The 26,446-nt window shown below is 38.0% G+C and overlaps 2 protein-coding genes across 7 annotated transcripts; both read left to right on the top strand.

The window, feature by feature from the left end:
* The first annotated feature begins 1,279 nt into the window (after positions 1 to 1,279).
* SGCB (sarcoglycan beta) lies at positions 1,280 to 10,127 on the top strand. Of its 5 annotated transcripts, none has more exons than XM_064511164.1 (7): positions 1,314 to 1,416; positions 2,479 to 2,775; positions 3,540 to 3,749; positions 4,681 to 4,866; positions 4,978 to 5,169; positions 6,376 to 6,507; positions 7,362 to 10,127. In XM_064511164.1, the coding sequence occupies exons 3-7, from the start codon at positions 3,570 to 3,572 to the stop codon at positions 7,563 to 7,565; spliced, it is 894 nt and encodes a 297-aa protein (XP_064367234.1). In that variant the 5' UTR covers positions 1,314 to 1,416; positions 2,479 to 2,775; positions 3,540 to 3,569; the 3' UTR covers positions 7,566 to 10,127. The 5 variants fall into 5 exon arrangements, with proteins under 5 accessions (XP_064367233.1, XP_064367234.1, XP_064367235.1 ...); XM_064511165.1 differs by having other exon boundaries at positions 1,356 to 1,416; positions 2,528 to 2,775; XM_064511163.1 differs by lacking the exon at positions 2,479 to 2,775 and having other exon boundaries at positions 1,280 to 1,416.
* Positions 10,128 to 10,253: 126 nt separating this feature from the next.
* Positions 10,254 to 20,574, top strand: LRRC66 (leucine rich repeat containing 66). 2 transcript variants are annotated; one of them, XM_026093668.2, is made up of 5 exons: positions 10,254 to 10,374; positions 10,615 to 11,115; positions 13,337 to 13,506; positions 15,634 to 15,964; positions 17,414 to 20,574. In XM_026093668.2, the coding sequence occupies exons 2-5, from the start codon at positions 10,620 to 10,622 to the stop codon at positions 20,125 to 20,127; spliced, it is 3,711 nt and encodes a 1,236-aa protein (XP_025949453.2). In that variant the 5' UTR covers positions 10,254 to 10,374; positions 10,615 to 10,619; the 3' UTR covers positions 20,128 to 20,574. The 2 variants fall into 2 exon arrangements, with proteins under 2 accessions (XP_025949453.2, XP_025949454.2); XM_026093669.2 differs by lacking the exon at positions 10,254 to 10,374 and having other exon boundaries at positions 10,415 to 11,115.
* The last annotated feature ends 5,872 nt before the right edge of the window (positions 20,575 to 26,446 follow it).

The raw sequence follows: 26,446 nt of genomic DNA on the forward strand, positions 1-26,446 counted from the left end.
GGCGACGCCGTGGCGCCCCTCCCCGGCCGGGAGGAGGCAGCTAGAGACAACACGGATTTCATAGCGTCCCCCAAACTGCACTTCCAAAACTTTAAAATGGGGGGGGGGAAAGACCAGTTTGGGTTAAATACAAGTAAATCAAAGACTTATTTATGATCTGTGGGTAGGAACGCAGGCGCATTCACGTGTACGTTTCTGGGGGTCATTCTCCACATACGTTGACAGATATCACTTAAAACAAAATTTAGCCTTTGCTGATTTATTTCAGCAACAAAATTGGTCTCTGAGGTTGTACTGCAGATATTGGGAAAATAAGGTCGTTCACAGCCGGTATTATCATCGTAAGAACAGCGCTGATCTGCAGACGCGGCAGCACCTCCACATAGGGGTGCTTTGGCCGAAGCAGAGGGATAGCGAGCATGGCAGGAAAAACAAAACAAAGCCGCATTTGCACGGTACCATCGCAGTCGCTGTTACGCTGCAGGGCCGTGGTGTGTTCCTATGGATCCCCTATGGAAACGCAGCGAGACGCGTGGCACAGAGCTCGTACTGGCTCTGAAGCTAGAGCAGCTCTTTGCCAGAAGCCTGTTATCCTTCAGCAAGGATATTAACACAGGCCCATGTTTTCTGCTATCGTGAAAGAAGCGCCAAAAACCCTTTGAATTAAACTTATTCCGACGCCGGTGATGCCAGCGAGACGCTGCCCCAGGGGCTGCAGCTATCTCCTACTCCACGCAGCCCAAACCCGCTGCTGTCACCGCCACATCGCGCCAGCAGCACCTCTCCCGGGGCCCGGGAGGACAGGGCGAGCTGATTGGCTGGCTCCCTGCGACGTCACAGCCCACCACTGACATAGTCACAGGACTTGCGATGTAAGAGCTCCCCTCGACGTCAGGAGCCCGGCCTCCGCATCGCTCCTGCCTTGTGCTCGGAGCGGAAACAAGAATGTAGAAGGGAGCAAATTAGGTTGCTGGTTTTCGGTTTAAGGAATTTACTTTAGAGTCTCATAACATTTTAACCTAGGTGTTTATTTTCAATCCAGACCGCTTAAAGAAACCGACCTCCGTTTTATCCGTTTTGTTTCTTGCCAGTCCATAACCTAGGCCTAAACGCCAGCCGTGAGAGCGCCGCTAGGAAACAGCGTTATTCGTTGGTTTCCCCAACACCCACCTGCCTGCGAGGCCCGGCGGAGGAGTCCCGCCCGGGCGCCGCAGGCCGCAGCTGCGGCCCCGCGAGCCCCTTCGTGCGGGGGGCCCTGCGTCGCGGGATCCCCGGGGGCGCGGAGCGCCGCCTAGCACCGCCTCCCGCCGGCTCCCGCCGCGCCGCCAGGGGGCGAGGGGCGCTGGGGGGGCGCGGCCGCCGCCGCCGCCGCGGCAGCCCGAGCGGAGGAAGATGGCGGCGGCCGGCCCCGAGCAGGTCTGTGGCCGCGGGGACGCAGGCGCGGGGAGGCAGCGGGGCCGCCCCGCCGCGGCCCGTCGCCGCGGGGAGGGGGCAGCGAGGCCCGGCGGCTGGGCGGCGGCGGGGGCCGGGGCTCCTGCGGCGCAGGGGGCCCTCGGGCGGCGCCGGGGCTCGTCGCGGGCGGCGGCCGCGCCCCGCGGGCTCCCCCCGCCCCGGAAATCTCCGCGGCGCGGGCTCGAGGAGGGCCGCGCCGAGCCGCCGCTGCGGGGCCCCGCGGGCTGGGCTGCGGGCGTGCCGCGGGGCGTGCGCGCCGGGGCCGGAGCTCGGCCGGGCTCGGCGGTGTGAGCTCGTACAGTGGAGGGGAAACGCTGTTTCCAGAATCTGAATGTCGGTAATGAATGTCCCGGCGTGCCTGCACAGGGCTGCCGCTGCCCTGGGTAATCGGATACCTGCCACGAATCTGTGGCTCGGGGAGCAGCTAGCTGGTGCGGCTGGTATAAATAGACCTCCGACATGAGTCATCTCCCTTACTTAGTGCGAGTGGGACAGCTCAGAGGCAGTGTGTAAATAAGGCTTAAGCTCAGATTCAGCTCCAGTCTCAGCATCTGAGTTCTCGCACTTCAGTGAAAGCTCATTTCCCGAAAGGAGTACCGTCCTTGTGCGGAGGGGCGCGCGCGGTGCCTGACTCTGTCCACGCAGGGCTTAGCTGCAGCTGGAAGAGAGAAGGGAGCTGTACGAGGGCTGGGACTGAGTGCATACGTGTGTGTGTGTGTGTGTGTGCTGTCTTTGGCATTAGCAGGTAAGAAGCCCACGGCTCCTCGGGGATTCTCTCCAAACTGAGTCTCTGGTGCCTCAGGAGGCACCGCCCAGCTTCGCATGGATGTCACAGCGCTTAATCTAGCAATAGCCATGCCAGTGACATTCTGTCAGTCCTGGCACTGTTTTCTCTTGTCCTGCCTTACCAGGTGAAAAACTGAATCTGAGTTTTGTCTCACCATGAAATGCTTTCAAGAACACAGGATCCTTTGGACAAAAAAATTACTACCCCGTTGTGCAAGATTTCTGTCTTTTTTTCCACAGAATCCCAACCTCTCAGACTGTTTCCCTACCTAATTCTGAGTTTTCGTAGGGTTACGGTGGCTTCCAGAGTGTCACCAAGGAAACCTCTTTCTGGACATCATCTCCTTCTTCAACAATAAGGAAAGCAGAAGACATTTTTACCCTTTACATTAGTGTATACACACACACAGAGTATAGCAAGCTTAAGGTGCAGCTTCATGATGCGTTTCAGATGAGCAAATCTAAGGCCATCAAAAAAATCAACGCTTTGCCTGAAGAACTGAACCCTAAAACAGCAACTAACTGCAGTCGAGGAAGGTGGAACAAAATTTTGTTCAAAGTTATGAAAATGCATCTAAATTTCTCTCCCTATGAATATCTGTGAGACTTTCCTCTGCATGTTAATTTGTCAAATTCACAGGATACACCTTGCAATCTAATCTCTTCAAGACAGTAAGGTAAAGCTATGCTGGCCAACTTCCCTCCACAGCAGGTTTGAGGCCTTAGAGTATTTTTCCTTTTCTTAATGCTGCATGCAAGTAATAGAAGTTGACTGTAAACTGCGTGCTATCAGAGTAACTTAGTAGCTCACACTCCTCACTCACCACACTCCTGAAATTTTTAGATAAACTCACTGAGACTCCTGCACTAGTGTAGAGGCAACTAAAATCTTGTGTGGTGGTAAATGACCTGCAGGATTGTGTGCTGTATCATCCCCAAGAGGTAAAAACTTGAAGTTCTTTTACAGCTAAATCCTTTTTACTTAACTGCAGTAGTTTCACTAATAATTCATAGCTGATGCCATAAAAAATGAGACATAAAAACATTTATAAATTGTCTGAAAATACTTAGATTCTAATATTAGTGGTAGTCTTAGCATAGATTGCACATTGCATAAATGGATAGCATACATACAGAGTGGCAGATCGAAATATAGTATCAAATATACTATCTTGTATGTTCCTCCAATCTGTTCACATTCTTGATTTTTATTCCCCTCCCTGCCCCCCCACATACATACATATGTATGGTTTTGGTGAATTATGAGCCTTGTAACAGCTAATCCATGTTTTGAATTATAGCAAAGTTCTAACGGCCCTGTGAAGAAGTCTATGCGTGAGAAGGCTGTAGAACGCAGGAATGTTAATAAGGAGCACAACAGTAACTTTAAAGCGGGATACATTCCAATTGATGAAGACCGTCTCCATAAGACAGGCTTACGTGGCAGGAAAGGCAACTTGGCCATTTGTGTGATCATTCTTCTTTTCATTTTGGCTGTCATCAATTTGATTGTGAGTATAATACTGAGGCTGTAAGCAACATTGGGATATATTTCATTTTGATTGTTTATTAGAGAGAGAAAATTTACTCCAGTGTGGCTGCAAAGCACTTAAAATGTACTGGAGACTTCTCATTTTTCTTCTCTCCCTTTTGCTCTTTTGTAGTCTGAACAAGATTAGACAGGAAAATCTTACCAGTTTAGACATCACTATTCCAGTGTCTTAGTCTCAGCATGGAACCTACCTGTTATCCAGCACAGGATTAGGAACTTGGAAAGGCTCTATCCATTCTCAAAACTTTACAGCAAGTGTGTGAAGAAGTGTTATTTGTGCGGTACAAATGCATTCAGGATAATTGTTCAGGCAGGAACACTGTATGTACAATAACTGAACTGCACATGATCGTTCAGAATTAATCAGCCACTGTAGTTTAAACCTCTCCTCTTGGTCATTACTACTATTCACTGAACCACCTTTTTGTTGCTTGGACAATGAAAAGTAGTGAATCATTTTTCATAACTAGACAGCCACATCAGAAGGCGCTTTCTTGTAGTTCAAAGGTAAGTAAGTATATCCTGAGTTGCAATACTGTGTTCTGCAGAACTGTTTAGCTTATGATACCATGCTTACCCTTAAACAGGAAAAAGATTTAAATGTAGACATGATCTAATTTTAAACATATGTGTGCATGTGCATATATATATACACACACGCATATTATCATTTCAGATGAGTGTGAAAAGTCATGCAAAATGCATTTTATAATTAAATGTATGCTAATGTTTCTAGTAGAAATTAAATTTACTAAAGTAAATTTACCCCTACAACTCACTTAAACACTAGCATTAATTATTTCATTTATAACATCTGTTAGTAGAATAGTCTGTGCAGGAAGACCTGAATGATCAAAGTAAGCTTTAAAAAATGTGTGTTTCTGTTTCAGATTACACTTGTTATCTGGGCTGTGATTCGAATTGGTCCCAACGGCTGTGACAGTATGGAGTTCCACGAGAGTGGCTTACTGAGGTTTAAGCAAGTTTCTGACATGGGTGTTATACATCCGTTATATAAAAGCACTGTAGGAGGCAGACGTAATGAAGATTTGGTGATTACTGGAAATAATCAGCCTGTAAGTTATATCACGAATTGAAAGTTTATGAGCTACACTATGGAATTATGCTCACATTATGAATAAACATTACCTTTGAAACATCATTAACTTAAGACTTTTTTTCTGAAGATTGTATTTCAGCAGGGAACAACAAAGCTTAGTGTGGAGAAGGACAAAACTTCTATTACAAGTGATATTGGCATGGAATTTGTTGACCCACGGACACAAAACACCTTGTTCAGCACAGACTATGAAACTCATGAGTTTCATCTGCCAAATGGAGTTAAAATCTTGAATGTACAAAAGGCTTCTACAGAGAGGGTATGCCTTTTTTTTAAACCATCACTTACTCTTTGCAAAAGTTAATCACAGAATTTCCTTCACTGTAGAATAATGTCTGTATTGTAATCTGATATTTCAAGCATGTTTAGAAATTTGATTAATATAGCTAAAAAATGCAGCTTTGAAAACCTAAGTCATCTTTAAAAGTACAATATAAATTAAAACTGATACTAGTAAATGAGTGTAACATCTACAATACCATACTACCTCCATTATCAGGATTAGAAAGCCTGTGTATGTTTTTATTAAGCATTTATGTGTCTGTGCACAGATAACTATTTCAAAAGAGAATATCTCTGAAAAGCTCTCTGTTTCTAATTACTTAAAAAAATAACTACCAGAATTTCATGCATCATTTTCTTTTCATTGGTGATAAATGTTATTACAATCAGATTTTTAGAAGTCTGAGTGAAAGTGTAGAGAACAGAAATAGCATGATAGAAGTTCCATTAGTTTAGGGCTTCCGGGTTAAACATGTTCTTATCAGAAGACTAAAAAGCCTGAATATCAGTATGCATGCATTAAAAGTGTTGATCTTAATGTTAGACTAAAATTTATTTCTTGCATATCACTCATAATAAATGCTTACAGATAGAATACAGTCCATAGTTCTACTATATAACAGTAGTAGTGTCAGTAGATTTACAGAGGGTGAAGTGTGTCTTGGGAAGCAGTGACCAATCCTATTAAGGACGGGCAAAAAAGAGAACTTAGCTTGTTATTTTTTGTGTTTCCTCTGCAGGCTAACAGTTAACTAGTATGCTTCAGCAACAAAAAAAACAACTATAACTTTAAATGGAAGACCAAATTAAATGGATACAGAAAAATAAGTTTATGTGATCACTGTTTATAGGAATGTTGTATTTGCTACCAGTATTAGTTATATATCCCATATAACTCTTCCATGTAAATTGTTAAAATTTTTTTGCAATCAAATGATTTGCAAGCAATAAACTATTTTACATATTTCCAAACTTAGGTAAGCCTTGTTTCTTTATGTAAACGCAGAAAGTAACAAATAGGCGGAAGTTTTACAGGCATAGTGGGAGGAGGGTGCAAAATACATTTATATTTTTTATTAAATTATTTAACAATATTTTTAACATAATAAAAGTTACTCAAACAAACCCAAGTGGTACTTTTTCATTGATCTGTAATATTCTTTCTTTTTCTTTATGTTCTTAGATTACCAGCAACGCAACTAGTGATCTAAACATAAAGGTTGATGGACGTGCTATTGTCCGTGGAAATGAAGGAGTTTTCATTACAGGCAAGACCATTGAGTTTCGCATGGGAGGTAACATGGAACTTAAAGCAGTAAGTATTTCAGATCAGCATTTGAGCAGCTTAGTTTCAAATATAGGCAGAGAGTAAACTCGTAGTTTTGTATGGATTCAAACTTTATATTAAATAGTCATGCACAAAAGTTTAGTTGCAGTTGGTGTATTTGGTAGGACTTGAAAAAGGTGGATTATTATCTTGCTTTTAACTAATGGTTCAATAGTTGCAAGATAACAATGATTTACTCCTGTAAAATGCTACAAACTCACAAAGCAATTAAAGCTAAGCTATGGACCTCTGCACTGAAATAGACACCAAAGGAAATACATATCCCCTTCTGGAAGCTTTATTGCAAGCAGCTACTTTTGACAGAGGAGCAGAGTGTACAGTTAGGATCAGTACCTTCATGAGCTATCACAGCAAGATTCATCAGCATTCATTTAAGCTTTTTTGAGGTTAAGACTGTAGAGCATATAAAATGAGGAAAAATGTTGAAGGGGAGGGGGGAAATAAACATATGTGCATCTGGAAATATAAGTTCAAACCTTGATTTCCATTTCATGTATAGATTTTTAGTTTTACTGTGTTGGCTAATAGCTCACTAAAGTGAAGAACTATATATCATACTACTATCATCTCTCTCAATAGCAACCTACCACTGGAATAGCAAAATACTTTCCTGCTTATAATTGAGAAATTGGTAGATGTTACTCGCACATTTAATTTAAAAATGAAACTTTCCCTTATAGATTTAAAAAAAATGTTATTCTGTTGAGTTCTACAGCCATCCTAATGATGTGATTTATTGGTTAAACTTGTCCTTTTCAAAAACAGGTTGCCTTGGTTACATAAAAGGTTGTACTTTTATTTTTTCTTCTTCCTCTTAATAGGAAAACAGCATTATCCTGAATGGAACTGTGATGGTCAGCCCATCGCGATTGCCAAGTTCTTCTTTTGGGGAACAGTTTAATAATGGTAACTGGTTGCGTTTCAAGCTCTGTATGTGCGCAGATGGAACACTCTTCAAGGTTCAAGTGGCAGGATATAACATGGGTTGTCAGACTTCGGTCAATCCATGTGGAGCCACACACTAAAACACAAAGCACTACCCGGAGAGTTCTCGTCTGTGTTTACATTTGTTTGTATGAAGTAATTGCATGCCTTGAAGCATTTCTGTTTTTACAGCAGTTTAGACTAACACTGATTGTATTATTTTTTTAAACACAGGTTATGCTCAGCAATATTATTTCATCATCGCATTTGTCCTAATAGTGGCTCTAATTTAGTAAGGTGCTGTAACATGTTTCAATTTACATGCATACTGAAGTACCTTCCTGAATTGGGACCAACAGAATTTATTTAAAGGCAACATGATCTTAGAAATGATATTGACTGCCTTCAGTTGTCTCTAAAGCAGGTTTTTGTCCTGCCTCCCAATTCCTTGAAGATTGCTGAGAACAAAACAGCAATTTGAAGTACTTCAACAGGAACATCAACGTGCTGTTTGAAGCAGACTTGTCTAGGATGGTTGAAGTGGCAAACTTTGTGTCCTCTACTCTCTCTCTTACCAAAGATTGATATAAAGATTTCTCTCCAAATTAAGTGGTCTACCATGTGTGCACTAAAAGACAGACAGTGGCAGATTCACTTTTAAATATTGCGTTACTTCTACCATGTAGTCTCATGGAGTTAAAAAAAAATTATTCTACCATTAATAATATTTGCAAAATAATATATAGTATGGAAATATAATTTTAATTTTGAAATATTCTAGCTGGTTAATAGTGCAAATTGTAATTACTCACGTGTTTCTCGAGCTCCATAATATCTGGGCAGTTTAGGTATTCTACACTTGCTTGATTTATGTGAAGTATTTATTTTTTTTAATATGTACTGATAATTTGCTCTCTACTCAAAAGTATTTTCCTGGGTGCTTTAATGTGAACAATATATTAATTTGTTTTTTAACAGCTGATAAGCTAAAGCATGGCATGGCTATAAGCAACAGTGTTTGAGATTAGGTCTCTCTTTCCCACAAATATGAGTACCAATGCATTACTGAGAACCTCAGAATTAAATTCTGAATTTAACAAAACTGCAAGTCTGTAATTCTAAATGTGATGGTATTGGATCCCATGACAGCACAGTAAACGTGTATCTGAATTTGTCAACAGTGAAACTTTGTATATGATGAACTGAGACCTTACAGAAATTATTATAGCCTTATAACTACTTTGGAGAGATAAGGTGTTTTGTGCTAAAAACAGACCAGCTCATTATAAGATGTGGTTTTTTTAGTTTAAAGTATTATCTGCAGTAGCATCAAGTAACCTTAACGAAGGCCACAAAGGTGACTTGACAAGCACTTGACAAGCTTTCTAGATAAGCACACACTTTGCTTCCTAAAAGTTTTACAAATGTTACATATTAACTTCAGATTGAATTTTTTATTTGTTATGGGAAGACAAATTACGATGTTTTATAGCTTCCAAGTACACAGAATTCCACAAAGGACAAGTCAGTCCCTGCTGCAAGGAACTTCCTATCTAAGGTCTTGATTCCTGCCTTTGACTAGAAGTCAGTAGGAGCTAAATGGGTGGAAGTGATTTTAGAGGGGGGATCTGTAGGTCAGGCATTATGCCACACAGCAGGTCAGAGGGGTCACATGAGGGAAGTATGTCATTAAAACTGCATAAAAGCACAGCAAAGTTTTGATGCTCAGATGGGAGTCAGGGTTATTTTGAACAAAAATGGAATAAAATAAGTCACTTAATTGCTCACAGTAAAGATTATGGAAAAGTGCTCACATTTTGCACACTGCATTTGTAGTTTTACTACAGTTGGTATTAATCATGTCAATAAAGATTTTGCTGAAACCATGCATGCATACATCTTTCCTGGTCTAAATGGTGCCATAATTAGTATTTGTTGCAATTAAGTGGAGGAAACAAACCATAACAGAACTTTTGCTCTTTTAATAGTAGTATCAGCAGAACCCTCAAAGCTGAAATAGATCTTGGTAAATAACAAATACTGCTTCGACCAAATAGACTACATATAAAGGACACATTATAGCTTGTATGGTTAATACTGATATGCCTATATGCAAATATTGGATTCTATACCAGTAATTTTCAGAACTCTTATTAAAATACTACATGCAATATAGCTGAAAAATTTCTTGCAAAGCTACTTTTAAATTATGGTTTGGAGAATTGTTTTTGAAGTGTGGATTTTTAGTCAACAAACTAGCAAAACCAATCATACAGATACCAATTAATATAAATTATCAATTTGTTAGCCATTATTTATGTATTGTTAATGTATTTTATTGCTTTCACTACAGAATTTGAGAAACATTGATGCCGTACATGCTGTGTTGTGCATTTTTTGTGGTTTATCTTCTAACTGCTTAACATACATTTTTCTGTACTTGTTTAAAAGTGTGACACATTTCTTTTAATCCTGCAGATGCACTTGAGAGTCTAGACGTGTTTGAAATACAGACTACACGCCTGTATAAAATAGAGCACTGTACTTTAAAACAACTTACATGTGAAGAATTCTCTGCATTTGTAAAGGTGGTGGTTGTTTCAATAAGACAATTGAATTTCTCACCTTTGTTTTGAAATGGAACAATAAATTCTAAGACACAACTGTGGCTTAGAAGTGTTACTTGCAAGAATGTAGTCTCATTAAAGATACATTGTGTTATTGACAGTGAAGCTAGTTACTAACTGAAAGTATGAAAACCATTCCATGTCTATTTGTCATACATTATAACTGGTGGACTTTGCTCAGTGATAATAGTATATGATACCAGAAGTTAGTTCAAAAGTCTCCATTGTTTTTAGTTCTCGAGTTCCTGAAGAGTTGTGTTTCTTGAGTTAAGGACAGGAAAAAGTAAGAAAAAGTTTGGATTGTTTTGGGGAAAAGTGGGGGGGGGGGGGGGGGGGGAAGGTTACCAATTTCTGAATATGCTTTTTGAAAAATACCTAAGAGTCCAAAACTGTATGTTTAAGGCAGAACATTGGCAGTGGTTTGGGTATTTGTTTCTTGTTTTTTTGAATGTTAAAAGTATTTCTGCTTTCTATGTGATTGTAGTTATGTTGAACTTACCATAATTTTACATCTTACATATAGATATTATGGATAGCCTTCATTTGAGTGTCATAGCTGTGCTCCTTTACTTTAACCTTCCTGGACTGACGGACACCAAGTCACACCAGATTCTTTCTGATATCTCTCATCATTCAGACTGCTGGTGGGATGGGAAGTTCTTAGTGAACTGTTCATTTACTGGAATATCTGCTATTCCAGAAGATATATCACAAACAGTGGTAACAGCTGATTTAAGTTACAACAACATTAAAACATTCCTGTGCACCAATGGCAGAAATGAAAAATGGATGCTGAAACACCTGAATCTCAGTAACAACCTGATTTCTGAAGTCTCCTTTACCACTCTTAGAAACTTACCAGTTTTAGAAACTCTAAACCTCAATGGTAATGCCATCAACACCCTCACACTGGACATACCTACACCTGCACATGTGTCTGAAAAGTACAGAGAAGCCTATCATCTCTTGCCTGCTTTGAAAGTATTATCAGTTGAAAGAAACAATCTTAATACAATTCCTAGAGGTAAGTATTTCAAAACCTTTAAGTACATCACCCAAGAGAAAAGTTAATTTTAGATATAATTTCATACATCTTACTGGCTTTGGAATGCAACCCTCTCATTTAGTTATGTTTAAGGTGGGAGAAAGTTTCTCGAGTGCAAATAGAGAGACTAGAGCAAATGGGTTCTTTGGGGTTGGCTGGGTTTTTTTTATACAGTCTTTGGAATTAAAATACCTTAGTGCCAGTCAAACATTACCAAATTTATCCTCCAAGAGGCCAAGGAGTATTTTTTCCTTGTTTTATAGAAAGGGAAATAAAAACATTTGGAATTAAAACATCAGCCTCCAAGTCCCTATTGTGAACCTTAACATCAAGAAAATGACAGATAAGGGATTTCATACTACTGTTCAGAAGAAAGTCGATGCTCTTTAAAACTTGTTCCCATTTCAGTATTTCACAAAGGCAGGAAAAAATTTTGTCCAATTCAATTACTGCCATTTGTTAATATTTTCAAAAGAAAACACCCAAAGTGACACCTGTTAACAAGAGGGAATTAAGTCTTCAACGAACTTTTAGAAAGTATTTGCTAGTCACTGAAGTATGCTAGGCATACCCTTTATGACAGCCTGTGCCCTCAGAAACAGACAATTCACATTGTTCAAAAAGTGCTTAAAAGAAGCAAAAGCCACAGTATAAGCAACCCGACCCTATATATTTGTTTGCTGAATTTTACTGATCTGATAAGACCATCATATTCATTAGTATTGAACTTCACAAGTACCAGGGGAAAAAAATGGTGTATCTCACAAAGTCAGAGAGTAATTCTGAAATTGCACAGGGTTCTAGAAGGTCCATCATTCCCCTTTTTTTATACCAAATAATTCTCTGGCATGCATTAAACTGTTCTGCTTCATTATTTTGCTAAGTGTATATGTAAGTATCTGTAAGGTTTCCTTGTGGAAAGTACAGAAAGAGCTTATATTATAAAATGTATCGATGAAATACGTGTTCAGAACTTTATTTTCATTCTCCAAAATACTTCATTAGCCTTCTGTTTTTTAAGCTCTGGTATGGGAGACATCATAAGAAACTCAAACTTAAATTCTGAAGTAGGGGTTTTGACTATAAAGAAATCCTTCTCTCAACACTCCAGAGATCTGGCCGCAAACCATCAGTGCCATACCACCGTACCTTTTTGGCACAAATGTAGCTTCAAGCAGGCAACCTGCAAATCTTCATAAAGGTGCAAGGAAGAATTAATGGAACTACCAGAAGCTCTGAATGCTTTTCATACTACCTGCCTCTAAATTTACAGTAGGAATGAATTACTCCATCAGCCTTTCGCAATAAGCCCAGAGATAGTTACTCAGCAAACAGAAAGAGCAAACTGGAATTCAGGATTTCCTGTAAACTTGATGACACCAAGGGCAAAATTTTTAAGGAGAACTAGTAGCTTCTAAACAATGCCCTACGATCAAAAAAATCACTCACGAGTGACACAGATGTTACAAAACTGTGATCATGCTGAACATTCAGGTGCCAGCTTTCCAATTGGAATTTGCAGGCTAGAGTTATAAAGGCTCCCTGCACAGTGTCTTAGAAAAATGAGGTATCCCTAGCTTTTAAGACAGCCACGTATGCAAGACAGATGCTATCATAACCAGGAAACACTGGCAAATAAGCTGACATGCTTAATATTTCACAGGCACACAGCCATAATCAACAAAAACAAGTTTTAGTTTTCAGTCAGCTTTATGTCCTATGAATGTGGTTCAAATAATTCCACATATGAAAAATGTGCATGAACTTGAAGATGGCAATGAATAGGAGAAGTTTTATTACTTTTTGCACTCTCCCTTTCATTTGCTATGAACATATTATGCTTTAAAAAACAGGGTGTATTCTACCCTTTTTCACACTCCTCCTTTCCCATCTCTAATTCTCCAGAGGCGTGCTCAAAGTACAGAGATCATGGTCATGTTACTGCTTTTATGGATGTCTGAATTTTAAAAAGCATGCATTGATTTGTGAATATATTAAAGTGCCTGCTGTTGATGCTACACAACTGTTAAAATGGGATAACACCATTGAATAGAAAAGACATGATAAATCAAAGCCTGCAGCCACTGGTTGCAACAGACAGTAATTGAAGGAACGTTGTTGCAAAGAATTTTTAAAAAGCTGCTTGATGCAATGAGAAAAACAAGAATATAAGATGTAAAAAAAATTTTGTTTTTCTTAGGACTAGGAATGCTGCAGTCTTTACAAACTGTCCATTTGTCATCCAATGACATATTACAGATTGATTTGAATGATTTTCAAAACTGTTCACAACTGAAGAATATCTACTTACAAGACAACAAGATAACTAAAATTCATCCAGATGCCTTCAAGGATCTCAACAAATTACAGGTTAGAAACAGTTGTAATATTGGCTTACATGTTTTGTATTAATCCTTGTTCAAGATACTAATTATCAACTATTCAGCAAAGATGATATTAGTCTTTATTATATTAGCATACAATTATAAAATTAAAGCTAATGGTGAAAATAACCATTATTTGTATATATTTGTTTTTAATATATAGACATGCACACTCTTAACTATACAAAATACATCCTTAAAATAAAACCACTTATCTATGGCACAAACTTCAATCCATAACTGGAGAACAGTACAATATGTGATTTACTTTTCCTGTAGATATTTTAAAGCAGTCTGATTTTTTAGCATCATCTGTCTTTGACTCACAATACTGTTTTATGTTCATTTAAACTTATTAGGGCACATGCAGTCTGTCTGATATGAAAAGCTTGTAAAGAGATTTTACAGATTTACATAAACAGATTTATATAAAAAGCAGGGACAGCTTTAAATGACAGAAGTCAGAATATGGCCAGATAGCAACAGATATGAAGTAGCACGCATGCTATGCCATACATACTGTGCTTTAGGCCAATGTGTTGGAGCAAGGTAGGACCTAGTTAATTTAAAACTTGGATTATTCATGTGCAGGGGGAGGGGGAAAACCAGTGGTTACTGGCTATGGATCCACTACAGGATGGAATTAATTTTATCAATAACTTTACCTTGTGTAGGATACCTATTTTAGCAAAGGTCCCAACATTCATTCATTTATCCATCCACCCATCTTAATGGCCAAACACCACATTTTCTACAATTTAATACATGCACATCAGTTTTATTTTTCCTGCTAGGTATTGTGAACAAAGATCCATCTACCCTGCAAACTGCTTTCTGGCAAGACAGGTAAACTCCAAAAGGTGTTGCTGCTGCTACAGTAGCCAAACTATTATTGTTACTCAGCTGCCTCCACATCTCTATACTACACTGCATTGTGCAGTGCAGGCTTTTTAGTATGTTCAGTATGTAAAGAAAAATAGTATACACAAATATGTGAAAGTCAGTACAGAAGTTATCTAGGAGAGTCTAATAGTTTTCTGTGAGTTGAAAGAGGACTTGAGCAGAAAAGCACTAAATTTAGGAATACATTTAAGTACTCTTAATCAAGTACACACTAGATTTTAGCTACCCATCTTTCATACTTAATCCAAGCATAAATTGGTCATTAGTTGATTCAGTGCATGTACATGTACATACGAGTATTATATATACACATACATGCACATATATATATATATATCATCTCATTTTGCCACAAAGTATTAAAGCATTATCTTCCTATGATGCTTACTGAAGGGGATAAGATACTAATGAAATAGTTTGTTCCGATTTTGCCATTTTTAAAAAATTATTTTTGTGTACACAGATAAGCATTATCACATCCCTATGCCACATAAACAAATTAAATCAAAATCTCAGTGGTCTTCTAACAGTAAGTAGGACTTTGGAAAAGAAAGTGCCATAAAGACAGTATTATAGATAGGTAACTATCTGCAGGGAGGTTCACAAGGGGCAAGGACCACACTCTATGGCATTCTCCTTTCCTAGACACATGCACATCCTTTTTGTCCTCCATTCCTTCTGCATATGCTCGTACATACACATCCCTCTTCCATTCCCTTCAAGAAACCCAAAACCCTAAATTGATACCACAGATCCTTATCTACTTCAGCACAGCTGAGTTGAGAAAGAATTCCAGAGGAGTTTCAGAGGAAATATGGCTGCAGAAGCCATTTCTAAGGAGACCAGAAAGCCATGAAAAAATATAAGGGGTTTTCATGACTGAAAGTCTTCTGCATCATTTCATTAAGAGAAAACTCTTCTGCACCCAAGGGCATAATTTAATAGACATTCCATGAAGAAAACCGTATGCTATTCCCAGTCATACATATAAAAGTATTCTACAATGAAAGAGAGCTAAATACAGTGCAATCCTTTTTTCATCTAAATCAAAACGCTTAGCCTAACATACTTGAAATTCTAAACAGTTGCATTGTTCCCATTTCTTTAGAAGTGCTCACTATACTAAAAAGAGTTATTGTTGACAATACATCAGTTCAGATTCCATTCTAAGACTTGATAAATTAATTTTGAATGAATTCTTTCCAAGTAGGTCGTGGATCTCCGTGGAAATGATCTGACAACTCTTCCACCACATATATTAATCAATTTGAACATATTTCAACTTGGAGTGGATTCATCAAATCATCCCTGGATATGTAACTGCAGACTAAATGCTTTCAAAAATTTAATTCATTTTCTTTTTGACTCAATGAGGGAAAAATGGAATATTTCATGCAATAAATCTGCCAACATCTCACTGAAACCTCTCCTGCCTCTTTCAAGTTTCCATTTAAACTGCAATGACAGTGTTTCATTTAAAACAACTGTAATCCCAACAGGAAAGACATCTGTGCTAAACTGTGACTTGGATAACACAAGCGGTATGTAAAACAGACTATCCATACACTGCTAAAATCCAAATGCATGCAGAATGATAAGAGAAGTTGGTTCAAAAAATAACTGAGAAACAATCTAACAGGCAAATTATTTGCTTAGAAAGTACTGTATCAGTTAGAATATGGGAAAGTCAGTTTCTCCCAAAACATCTTAAATTTAACCTCATATCTTGCATCCTACTAGTAAGTGATGCTAGTATATAATTACACACAAAGAAGTTTGAACAAGTATGTTATAAATCAATTAATCCTTGGATACAGGAGACAATTAGGCTTTTTTCTTACCATTGTAATTACTAGCTATGGGGCAGTCATATTGGGGCATGTAGAAACATGAGAAGGGATGCAATAGTGTTTCTAGTACTTAGTTACAGCAAAATGAAATGAAAAATTATTTTCATGTGAAAGGGAATTATATTTCTTCTACAGAAGTACAGCCACTGAAGACTGCAGCACAGTTCACTCAGTAAACAAATTCTGCATACGCAATTAATAGGGAGCACTTGAAGTGCAAATGACAAATTCTACAAAGCTAAGACTTTGCCCATGTGGAAGAAAAATGAAAACAGAACTTAAAGAAGGAGTTGTATTTGTCACGTGCCGTAAGCCAAAACAGTTCAACTCCAACTGACTAACAGCACTTAGAGGTGATAAACCTTTCCATTTGGAACACTTTATCCCCAAATGAAAGTACCTAGGGTCGATCAAATATGCCACCTGCTTTATTCATTTTCAAGGAAAGTCACAGAGAAAAATCTGATCATGGGATTAAAGGCAACACACTGGACTGAAAAACACATTGGACCAAAAATGTACTGTAAACCCAAGCAGATCCAAAAGCAAACATCTACACACAATCTTGAAATGTACACCCAAAAGCCAACAAGCAGCTATCTCCTGCAGTAGCTGAAGTTTGGAATAACCAATAGGTAGATACAAATAGCCTTGGTCTTCAAGGTCAAAGCAGAAACCACATGAAAATCACAGTAGCTGAAACACTGATAGTTAACTGTGGAATAAATTTTTACCTAGTAGCTGCATGTAGCCACCATGCCATGCTGAAGAAGGGCTGGCTGTGAACATGGATCTTGCATGAAGTAGATTAGCATGTGTTTCTGGTATGACCCAGAACATCCTTACATAATTCCAGCAATTACCCGCTCCTACCCACACTATTTTTCTTGTAAAGATTGGCAGTAAGACACAGTGGGTGCTGCATTTTAAGTGCAGAGGAAAACATGAGATGATTTAACAGACATTTGGCCCAATATCTAGTGATTATGGACGGATAAACGGAAAACATTTCATAAGAATAAATAATGTTAGATTAATCAAAGATGGTCATAGAATGTCTTTATAGAAATAAATTGACCTCTCAAGCTTAGTATTTTCTACTTTTATGGCAGATTTAATTCATGTTTTCTTTTATTTCAGGTAATGGCGTCTCTTGGTGGACATCTACTGGCAGAATTTCAAAAGACATTAGTCTTCCTCATTTGACATTAGATAAAATGAATAATTTAGTAATATACAATGCTGATAGAAATGTTGAAGGATTTTATATGTGTATTTTTAATACAACAAGAAAGAAATATCTCATCTACAATATAGAGGTAAAAGAAAAGCTTTCAACTTCTTTGGTTAGAAAAATCCGGGATACTAACACTGTTTTTAGACAAGGAAGAACGGAACAAGACCTTGCATTGGCCATCTGCCTCTCAGTGTTCATTACATTTGTTTGTGTTTTTTGTCTGGGTGCCTTTGCTAGACCCTACCTTGTGAACTTGTGGAGACTCCTGCACAGAAACAAAAATTCAGCTTCAGAACACATTTATTCTAATCAAGCTTTTTCAAATGAAACTCTGGGCAGAGAGTGTTCTACAAGCAAATCAACAAATACACAGAATAATTTGTTAATTTGTGATGAAAATTCTTTAAAAAACACATGTATTTTTCCTACAGAAACTTCTAGTTTGTATGAAAGTGTCGTTTATAGCAATGCATATGCACCAAATACTGAGGAAAAGTACCAGAAGCAAAGCAGTAATGAGATCAAAGCAAAGCAAAAATCAGTGTTTTCAAACAACAAAGCAACTAGTATCAGCAATGAAAATTATATAAATGTTGATCACAATGGACAATCTTCTGTAAGGATGGATTGCAAAAACAGAAATGAAATAACACCAAGAAAAGTAACAAACAATGACATTTCATTATATGAAGATTCAAATTATGCAAATAATGAAAACTCAGAGAACAGCAGTTTCCCTCCCATACCCAACAGATTGAACGCTGACCCTTATTCAATTCACACTGAATCTTCGGATTTAGATTTACCCTCCACAGGAGAGACTGGCTTTCCATTTTCTGGAATACAAACACATATAAATGCACAGGACTCTGGGAACAGTGAGATAACTAACAAATCTGATCTGCTGCAGCCTGAAATTACAGAGGCTACACCAGACTCTCCTGAATGGAAAAAAATGATCTCACATAATGAGCCCCTAAGCGCTATGACATTTGTGCCCAGAACACAAAACTGTGATGAACAGCTTGGTGTAAACGGTAAAGTAAATAAAATCAGTGATGCAGGAGATTTTATTTTACCAAATAGCTGCAAGAAAGATATAAATAATTTAAGTGCCCATCTAACAAGAGAAAATTCTCTTACAGAATATTATAAACCAGAAGGTACTAACGAAAGAGATGTTTTAGCAGACATATTTGGCGATAGTTCTTCAGACGAAGGGACTTCATTTACAATGAGCGACTGCAGTTCTTTAGCAGATTTAGAACTGGGACAACCTAGCAACAATCTCCCAGGCTGTCAGTCATCACTAGAAAAAGCTGATACAAACAATGAAACTGGTAAGTTCTCAACAGTGCCAGAGTCTCCAAGCCTTGCTGCTGAACTTCGGCATATTGGAAAAGATGAAAACATGAACAATGCCTATTTTGAAACCACTGTTAGTTATGGATCAGATACTGCCATGTATGAAACAGAATCACCTTACACTAACAAATGTAGCGATCATGTAACTGTGTCAGATTCTGACACAATCACTTTTTCTAGTCAAAAAGTTCCTGGTATGTTTAGGTCTTTTACCAATCCAGAGTCAACAATTCAAAGCTCTATTTCTGATTCTCTCTGCCATCAAAATACAAGTTTTAATGATATCATGTTAGTTTCATCAAAACATTCTCCCACATATGCCTTACATACAGAGAATACTCCGTCTGAAGAGGCAGACTTGCAGCTGTATCAATTTTCCATTCAACCCCAGCTCTTTCAGAGATTCAGTCCCAGTGAACAAAAAGAAAATGCAGCAGAGATCAGTGCAGAAGAGCACACAGAGAGGAATTCCTCTGAAGAGAATCACAATGAAGGGGATATTACATTAAGAAGAAACATGAGTACATCTGAGAAAAATCATTTTACATCTACTCCCATTGATTTGAGTTTGAATCAAATCATTAGAAAAACGTCACTACTGTGTTCCAACACAGCCATCAATGAATCATCTCTTCAATTTCAGCCTCAAAGCACAACTGAAAGATGTGTTATGGTTATTACTGAGAAAGAGGACTCATTACCACAGGGGAAGCAAGTGAAAATGCCTAAGACTTGTGCAGAGAAAATGCAAAATGGCTTTAATAAAAGAGAATGTGATGAGTATACAGAAACACAAGATAGCACCAATTGTTGCCTGCCTGAAGAAATGAAGGCTTGCAATGTTATGGCAGATTTGCATCATCTTAACTGTTCTGGGAAAACACAGTTAGTCTTTAACACAGAAAAATATTCCCAATTGGATCAGAGTGAAGAAAATGCATATTCCTCACCACTTCCACAAGACTTCTTTAATGAAAGCATACAATACAGTTTATGGTCATTCCCACAAAAGACTAGAGGAAATACAATCTCCAGAAAGACCGATTCCAGTGAGATGGAGGATGACACTACTTTGACAGAACTGGAAAACAATTCTACAACAGCTGTCAATCTCCAAAATTTAAGTGAAAAACTCCATCAAAAAAATAAGACCAATTTAGCTCAGGGTCACTTTTTTGTTAAGAAGAAAAGAGCATTTGATGGATTTGCTAATGTTTTGCAAAGCAGGAGAACAACAAACTACAACAAATGAGGTATAAAAATGTAAAACCACTACACCTAGGACTCCCACAATGATGTCATATAGCAGGTGCAAAAATGACTGTCTTAAAATGAAGTTCTATGGCTCCTGGTAACTGCTAAATACTGATTTTATTTTTTTTCCCCTCAGTACAATAATCTACCTTTAGCTTTAGAAAAAAACAAGTTATGGAACTAGGCCAAACAATCAGATGAATGTAGCTGCATGCCATGCTCCAAAGTCTGGATTCATCTAATTTAGGCATCCAATTTAAAAACACATAGGTACCATAAAGCCAAAGGGTAACACAAACATTTGTGTACACATAAGCCAGAAGCCATGGATTTGTATTTAGAATGGTACTTGTAAAAAAATTCGAAAACAACTGTAGGATACTCAAAATGAATAAACTACTCTACCTTTAATTGTAATAAACCTTGCATTAAGTTATAATAATTTTATATGTTTACTTGGTTGGTTGTGCTGAGATATTAGTTTCCCTTGGAAATTGTCTCCGATACACACTCTTTTATTTCTCTTTGTCTAAAACAAATGTAACTGCTAAATTCTTATTACATTATCACTATTACCTTGTTTTTCCTACAGGAATCACTCCTATGCAGTCAAATAGTATGTATGACTGTCTTCTGCTTTTTGAACCAAATTTGTGGAATAGAGGTTTCTTAATTCCCACAGTTTTGTGAAGATAGGTAAAGAGGAGAAAGTCTGCAGGGGTTTTAAGGGCAGAGTGTGACAAAGCAGGGAAGAATAAGAAAGATATTACAAGTGCTGTAATTCTCCAGACATCCTACTTTCTTTGATCTGAAAGCCAAACACAAAAATCGCAGGAAAGCTGGCTTCACTGGTTCCAGTCTCGATGCCCCTTTTTGAAAGACATTACAAAATTTAAAACACACTGATTGTAATTGAACTATGACAGTTTCTATCTAGGACCCATTTGCAAACCCCATTCTGTTTTGTGAAACAGAAAACAATACTGTAAAGTCCACTCTGAGCTTTAGTACCAAAAACAGTGAGGAGAGTCTGCTGCACCTAACAGATGGCTGAAAAGAGACAACAATCTGAAGTGATCAAACACTCATCTTCCACTCAAAAAGAGCAGAGCATGACAGCAAGCAGGCTGTAGTCTCCCAGCAGATGGAATAGCAGTCTTGTGGAAACAGTTCTGCCTCACATTAACCGTGTCCCTCATTCTCAGAGAAATCTGTTACCTACTGGACAATTTAAGTTGTCTAAAATGGAGAATAAGTCTGAGCAGTATTCAGTTGAAGTATTCTTAAGTCTCTAAGATTTAAGGCTTTGAACCCATGACAGAAAGCAGGACGTAGAGTAAGAGGGGCAGAGTGGTTGTATGCATGCAACAAAACAGAGGAAAAGGCTGCCAGCTTTTTTTTCTGTGCCCTAGGTGGGAATGTTTAGTTCATGAGTTTTGTGCAGACCAAAGCAATATACACAGACTTGCTCAGATCAATGCCTCCTACCACTGACCCCTTTTTCATACACCTACTTCCTTCCTTCCTTCACTTTTTCCAGGAATGCTGCTTCAGAGCAGATGCAACCTGTGAGTTCTCCTCAGATATGGCCCAAGTCACAGCATGCCAATAAATGAAAAGAAAGGAAAAAAAGGGGGGGGGGGGAGGGAGCCAGTTATTAAAACTCTGATTATACAGCAGAACTGTAAAAAACAAATAAGAAAACCTTCTTTCCTCTGTCTTCTTTCTGCTGCAGCAATCTGAAGCTTTACTAGGGACAACTGCAAACAAAGCCTAAGTTCAAACCAACTGAATTTTCAACACTGACCTTCTTCATCCCTTATCTTCTTGACAGCTTTAATCATCTTAAAAGGTTACTCTATTGTCCATGCAGGTTGAGGATTAACGAATAGTTGTAAAACTTTTAAAAATTACTAGGTAAAATGTACTATATAAGAAGAGAGCACCTCTTGGATGCTTTCTTCAATAAAAGCTTCAAACTGTTAACAAAAAAGACATTTGCAACAGTTTAGGTATAGAGAACTACTTACGGCATTCTAAAAACAATGATCAAGAAAGGCAGGTTTGAAATAAGTACACTCCTACATACAAAACAGCAGATCTAGACTACGTGCATCACACAGTAAGAAGCTGGCTAACCAAAATACTGAGACATTATTTCTGAAGCATCACTGAACACTGAAGGACTGGGGAAAAAAGAAAAAAAAGTGTTTTAACTTGGCAAAAGGCACATACAGTGGTGAAATTTGCTCTACTAATGAAATCCTCCTAAAAATAACAGAATAGAACTCAAACCCGGCAGAAAAGTTTTGCAGATCTAGTTACTGACATGAGACTATAAATTAAAAACAGTGTATTACCTGAGTGTGTAAGGATAGAGGAAGGGATTTAAGAAGGCAAACCTACTGTTACTAAGCTATAATTCTCTATAAAAAGGGATCCCACATTCCCCTTTAGAATTTCATAGACTAAATCATGAACGGTTCAAAGCTGCTGAATTAAAATATCGATACCTCAATACACAGCCACTTCTTCTAAGCAAAAAGATAACAATGTATTGAAATATTCAGAGAAGATTTTATTTGGAGAAAGACCCTTTAACATACACATCTCATTGACAGAGTCCTTGAAGGGGAATGTCATTGTAAAAAGGAAGAGACCCAGGTTCAGCTACCCAGAAAATGCTTCCAACTGCACAAGGCTGTCCTGCCACTCAGGGAGAGCTTTGTTATGAAAACACGATGAATTTACAAAAATACTCCTTAACAGAAGGGACGCATTTTACCTCTACCAGAAGAGGACCAGGTCTAATGGCTCAAGTACATCTTTGAAAGTATTTTTAAAAAGAAAGCAGGGAAAGAACAGAAGGATGCTGACAGAACCTAACAATTTTTGTTAGTGTCACAGATTGGGAATAAAAAAGTATTGCAATAAAATTATGATGCAAGTAAAAGTAGCTCAAGGAAACCAGTGCTGATAATATTTCTATCTTTTGAAAAATATTTTCTTTAGCCCCTCAAGCTTTTTAAATAATTTATTTTACATAACTAACATGGCAATTATTATCAGTTATACATTTCCAGAGGCAGGTAGTCACCTATCTTGTTTATATATTTTATATGTGTGTGTGTGTGCGCACACATATGTACACACACACACACATGCACACATGTACATTTATATATAAAATATATACTTTTAACTAACATGGCTGATTTTCTCAGTCTCTAACATAACTCAAAAGTAAATTACATGGCAATTTCAGGTAAGCGCTACATGGATTTGATTTAGGTCACTATAGTATTTGCAAATAACTGAACTCAGTGACACCTGTAATTCAATTACAAGCAATGATGTCATTGGCACAGATCATCTCGCTTTCCCAGCAGTCCTTCGAAGCTTTGTGTTCCTTTTGCTCCAGTACTCAGTGATACCTGAACTGGTAACTAAGAAGCTGTTAGAAGCACAGGTACTGGCTTTCTTCCTTCTTTAGAAGTCCTCAGTTCAGGAAACAAGAATGAAATCAACTTTTGAGGAAATTGATGATTTGTCATCAAATTATTCAAGAGTTTAGAGGTTTAATTTTGATTTGTTTTTCAAACACAAGAAAAAGTTTTATACTAATAACTGTCCAGAATTCTTCATACAGAGTAGACAAGAACTAGATGACAAAACACTCAAATCTGCAAAATCAGTGTTCCCAGAAATGTTAAAAGACAGCAACTCTAAAATAAAAAGGTCTTTCCCCAACACAGCTCATTCTTTGTTTATATGCATCTGTAAATGGTGTACCCCTTTCCACTCTAATTCCTCTCTCCTAATCCCCACATAGCTTCAAAATCCATATAATACCTTAGCTTCTAATGAATGCTAAGGCTGCTACTCTGTAATACAGAAACAACTGCTTTGTAATACAAAACCCACCATACTACTAGAGGCAGCCTAGAAGCAGAGAACTGGAAACAAGTTTCAGACTGATACCTCACAAGAACAGCCACCTAACTGCTAAGAGCAGAAAATGGAGCAGTATTTCCCCACCACCACTGTTCTTAGCATCCATAATCAGCTTTCAGTAAAGCTCACTGTACACAGAAGTTAATTGTGGTCAAAGCAACTTTAAAAAGGCAATACATCAAAACAATTCAGACTATTCTTTATGGTATGCATGAGTCTTCAGACACTGCTTTTGCAGACCTCTCCAAGTTAACACCTTTTGGCTGCACTGGCTGCTAAGTTAAGAAATCTGAATACATAAGTTAATTCCGGGCATGACAGAAAAAACAATGTACTTCAGTAGCTGTGCCAACTAATATATAGCAATGTTTTGTCATTTGCTTCTGCTACAGCTCAGTATACTTTTAAAGTAACAATATTGGAAAATTATTTTCTCACCTTTTTTCTGGCCACCATAATGCTGCACGTTAAAAAAAAAAAAAAATTATTTCACCCTACTGTCAGAAGACTATTGATGTTCCGTCTGAAACTTTCTTTCACATACCTTGCACTTTTCTTTTACCACTAATTACTCCAAACACTCCTATTATTATATGTTCATTCAAATCCAGCCAGTTTCTTCTTCTTCATATTTTCTCCTCACATCATTAGTAATTGTTCTTAGAAATAATACAAAACCTTTTATATTTTCTGCCACGCCCAACCAACGGTCATCACACAGTGTGCTTTAAAGATTGTGGTCCCCTCTGATCATCTTAGTTCTCCAAGTCCTGCAGTACCCAATAGCTACACAGTCCCCCTGCTCACTGAATCTCTGAGATTCTATCCATGGTAATTTTTCTTCGCATTTCAGTTGGTATCAATCAGCTGTATTATGTTTGCACTGAAAACTACTCATTTAGCTGATTTGGTTACAGAGAATCTTTAAAAATACCCACACCATTCAAAAACAGCTGCAGTCATACTAGAACAAATGAACATTATAGAGACACACACAATATAGTAGTTATACTTGCAGGGAGGTACAACTGCATCTGCTCTAGGGAAGCTGAACTTCAGCTTCCTCCGTAACTTCAGGCAGCAAAACTCATGTTCAGATAAGGCTTAAGTTAGTATCACAGTTGACAGTGGATAAACAGATTATGTCACAGAACAGGCTTCATAGAAAAAGTAAGCTAAATGAGTATATGCTGTGTTGAATTCTTCAGCGAAGACCAAAGGTGTAGCTGATAGGATGTTGGTAATAGTCTTGACATTCTCTCCTTACAGGACAACAAAATGCTGAGCTCTAGGCTGGAAACAACCTAGTGTCCTGATGGACTGAATTGGTTTAGGAAAAAAAATACTAAAATCTTAAGAGCAGATTGAGAACTTCAGATAAAGTAATGAGAGTATAACAAAGCTCATATTTTCAATCACATACTTATGATATTTCAATAATTATCTGGTTGTTTGTTCTAGGCACAAAGCATTTCAGTCTTTCCAAAGTATGCTGACAACTGGGCTGGTAAATAACCCTTGAACATAAAGACATTCACATTTAATCTACACACAGCTAACATCATAATCCATTTGGGGAGTAATATGCAGGTCCTTGTGGTACAGAAGACTGACTCACCACCTCTGACTAACACAAGTAACGCCTACATTCTGAAAACTGATGAAGACAATCCCAGACTTGATCACCATAATGAAGGATTGCTTCTCTGGAACAGGCAGTACATCAGAATGCAACACCCTACATGGAAAGCCTTAAGGCGAGTTGTTCAAACAGTGGAAGGAAGGGGAAGAAAAAAAAAAAAAAAAAAAAGAACAATTGCTTAAACTTGTTCTTTACTCTCTTTGCAATGTTTTAGGTCTGCTTTCTACTCAAAAACAAATCTACAACTCCGAAAATAATATTAAGTAGTAAGATCAACTAATGGCTCCTTTGAAGTTGTGAATATATTACAGACGTTTAAGCTGCAATTTTCATGTCATATTGCTGGCAGTTTTTCTACTGCTCTGTTTAGATACAATTACTTTTGCTTCATAAAGATCAAACAAATAGCCTGTTACAAGTCAAATAATTGAAAGAAGGTAAGAAAAATAGGAAGATTTGAGGCCACAAACAGCTCAAAGCAAAATATCGCCACATTAAATACTACCAGTATTTAATACTGCCAGACTACCTGTCTTTTCTTCCAACACTACATTTAAAAAACTCGCAGAATCTTCTTATGTATGCTTTAAGAGATGAACGGGTTATGAAGGTGCTTGCTGTACAGTTCCATCTGGAGATACATTCTGCGTGAAGATGACTGCATGAAAAAAGCTTTTGTATTACAACAGTGTTTCAGACACACACACACCATATTTGAAAC

This window comes from Dromaius novaehollandiae, chromosome 4, assembly GCF_036370855.1.
Source record: "Dromaius novaehollandiae isolate bDroNov1 chromosome 4, bDroNov1.hap1, whole genome shotgun sequence".
NCBI lineage: Eukaryota > Metazoa > Chordata > Aves > Casuariiformes > Dromaiidae > Dromaius > Dromaius novaehollandiae.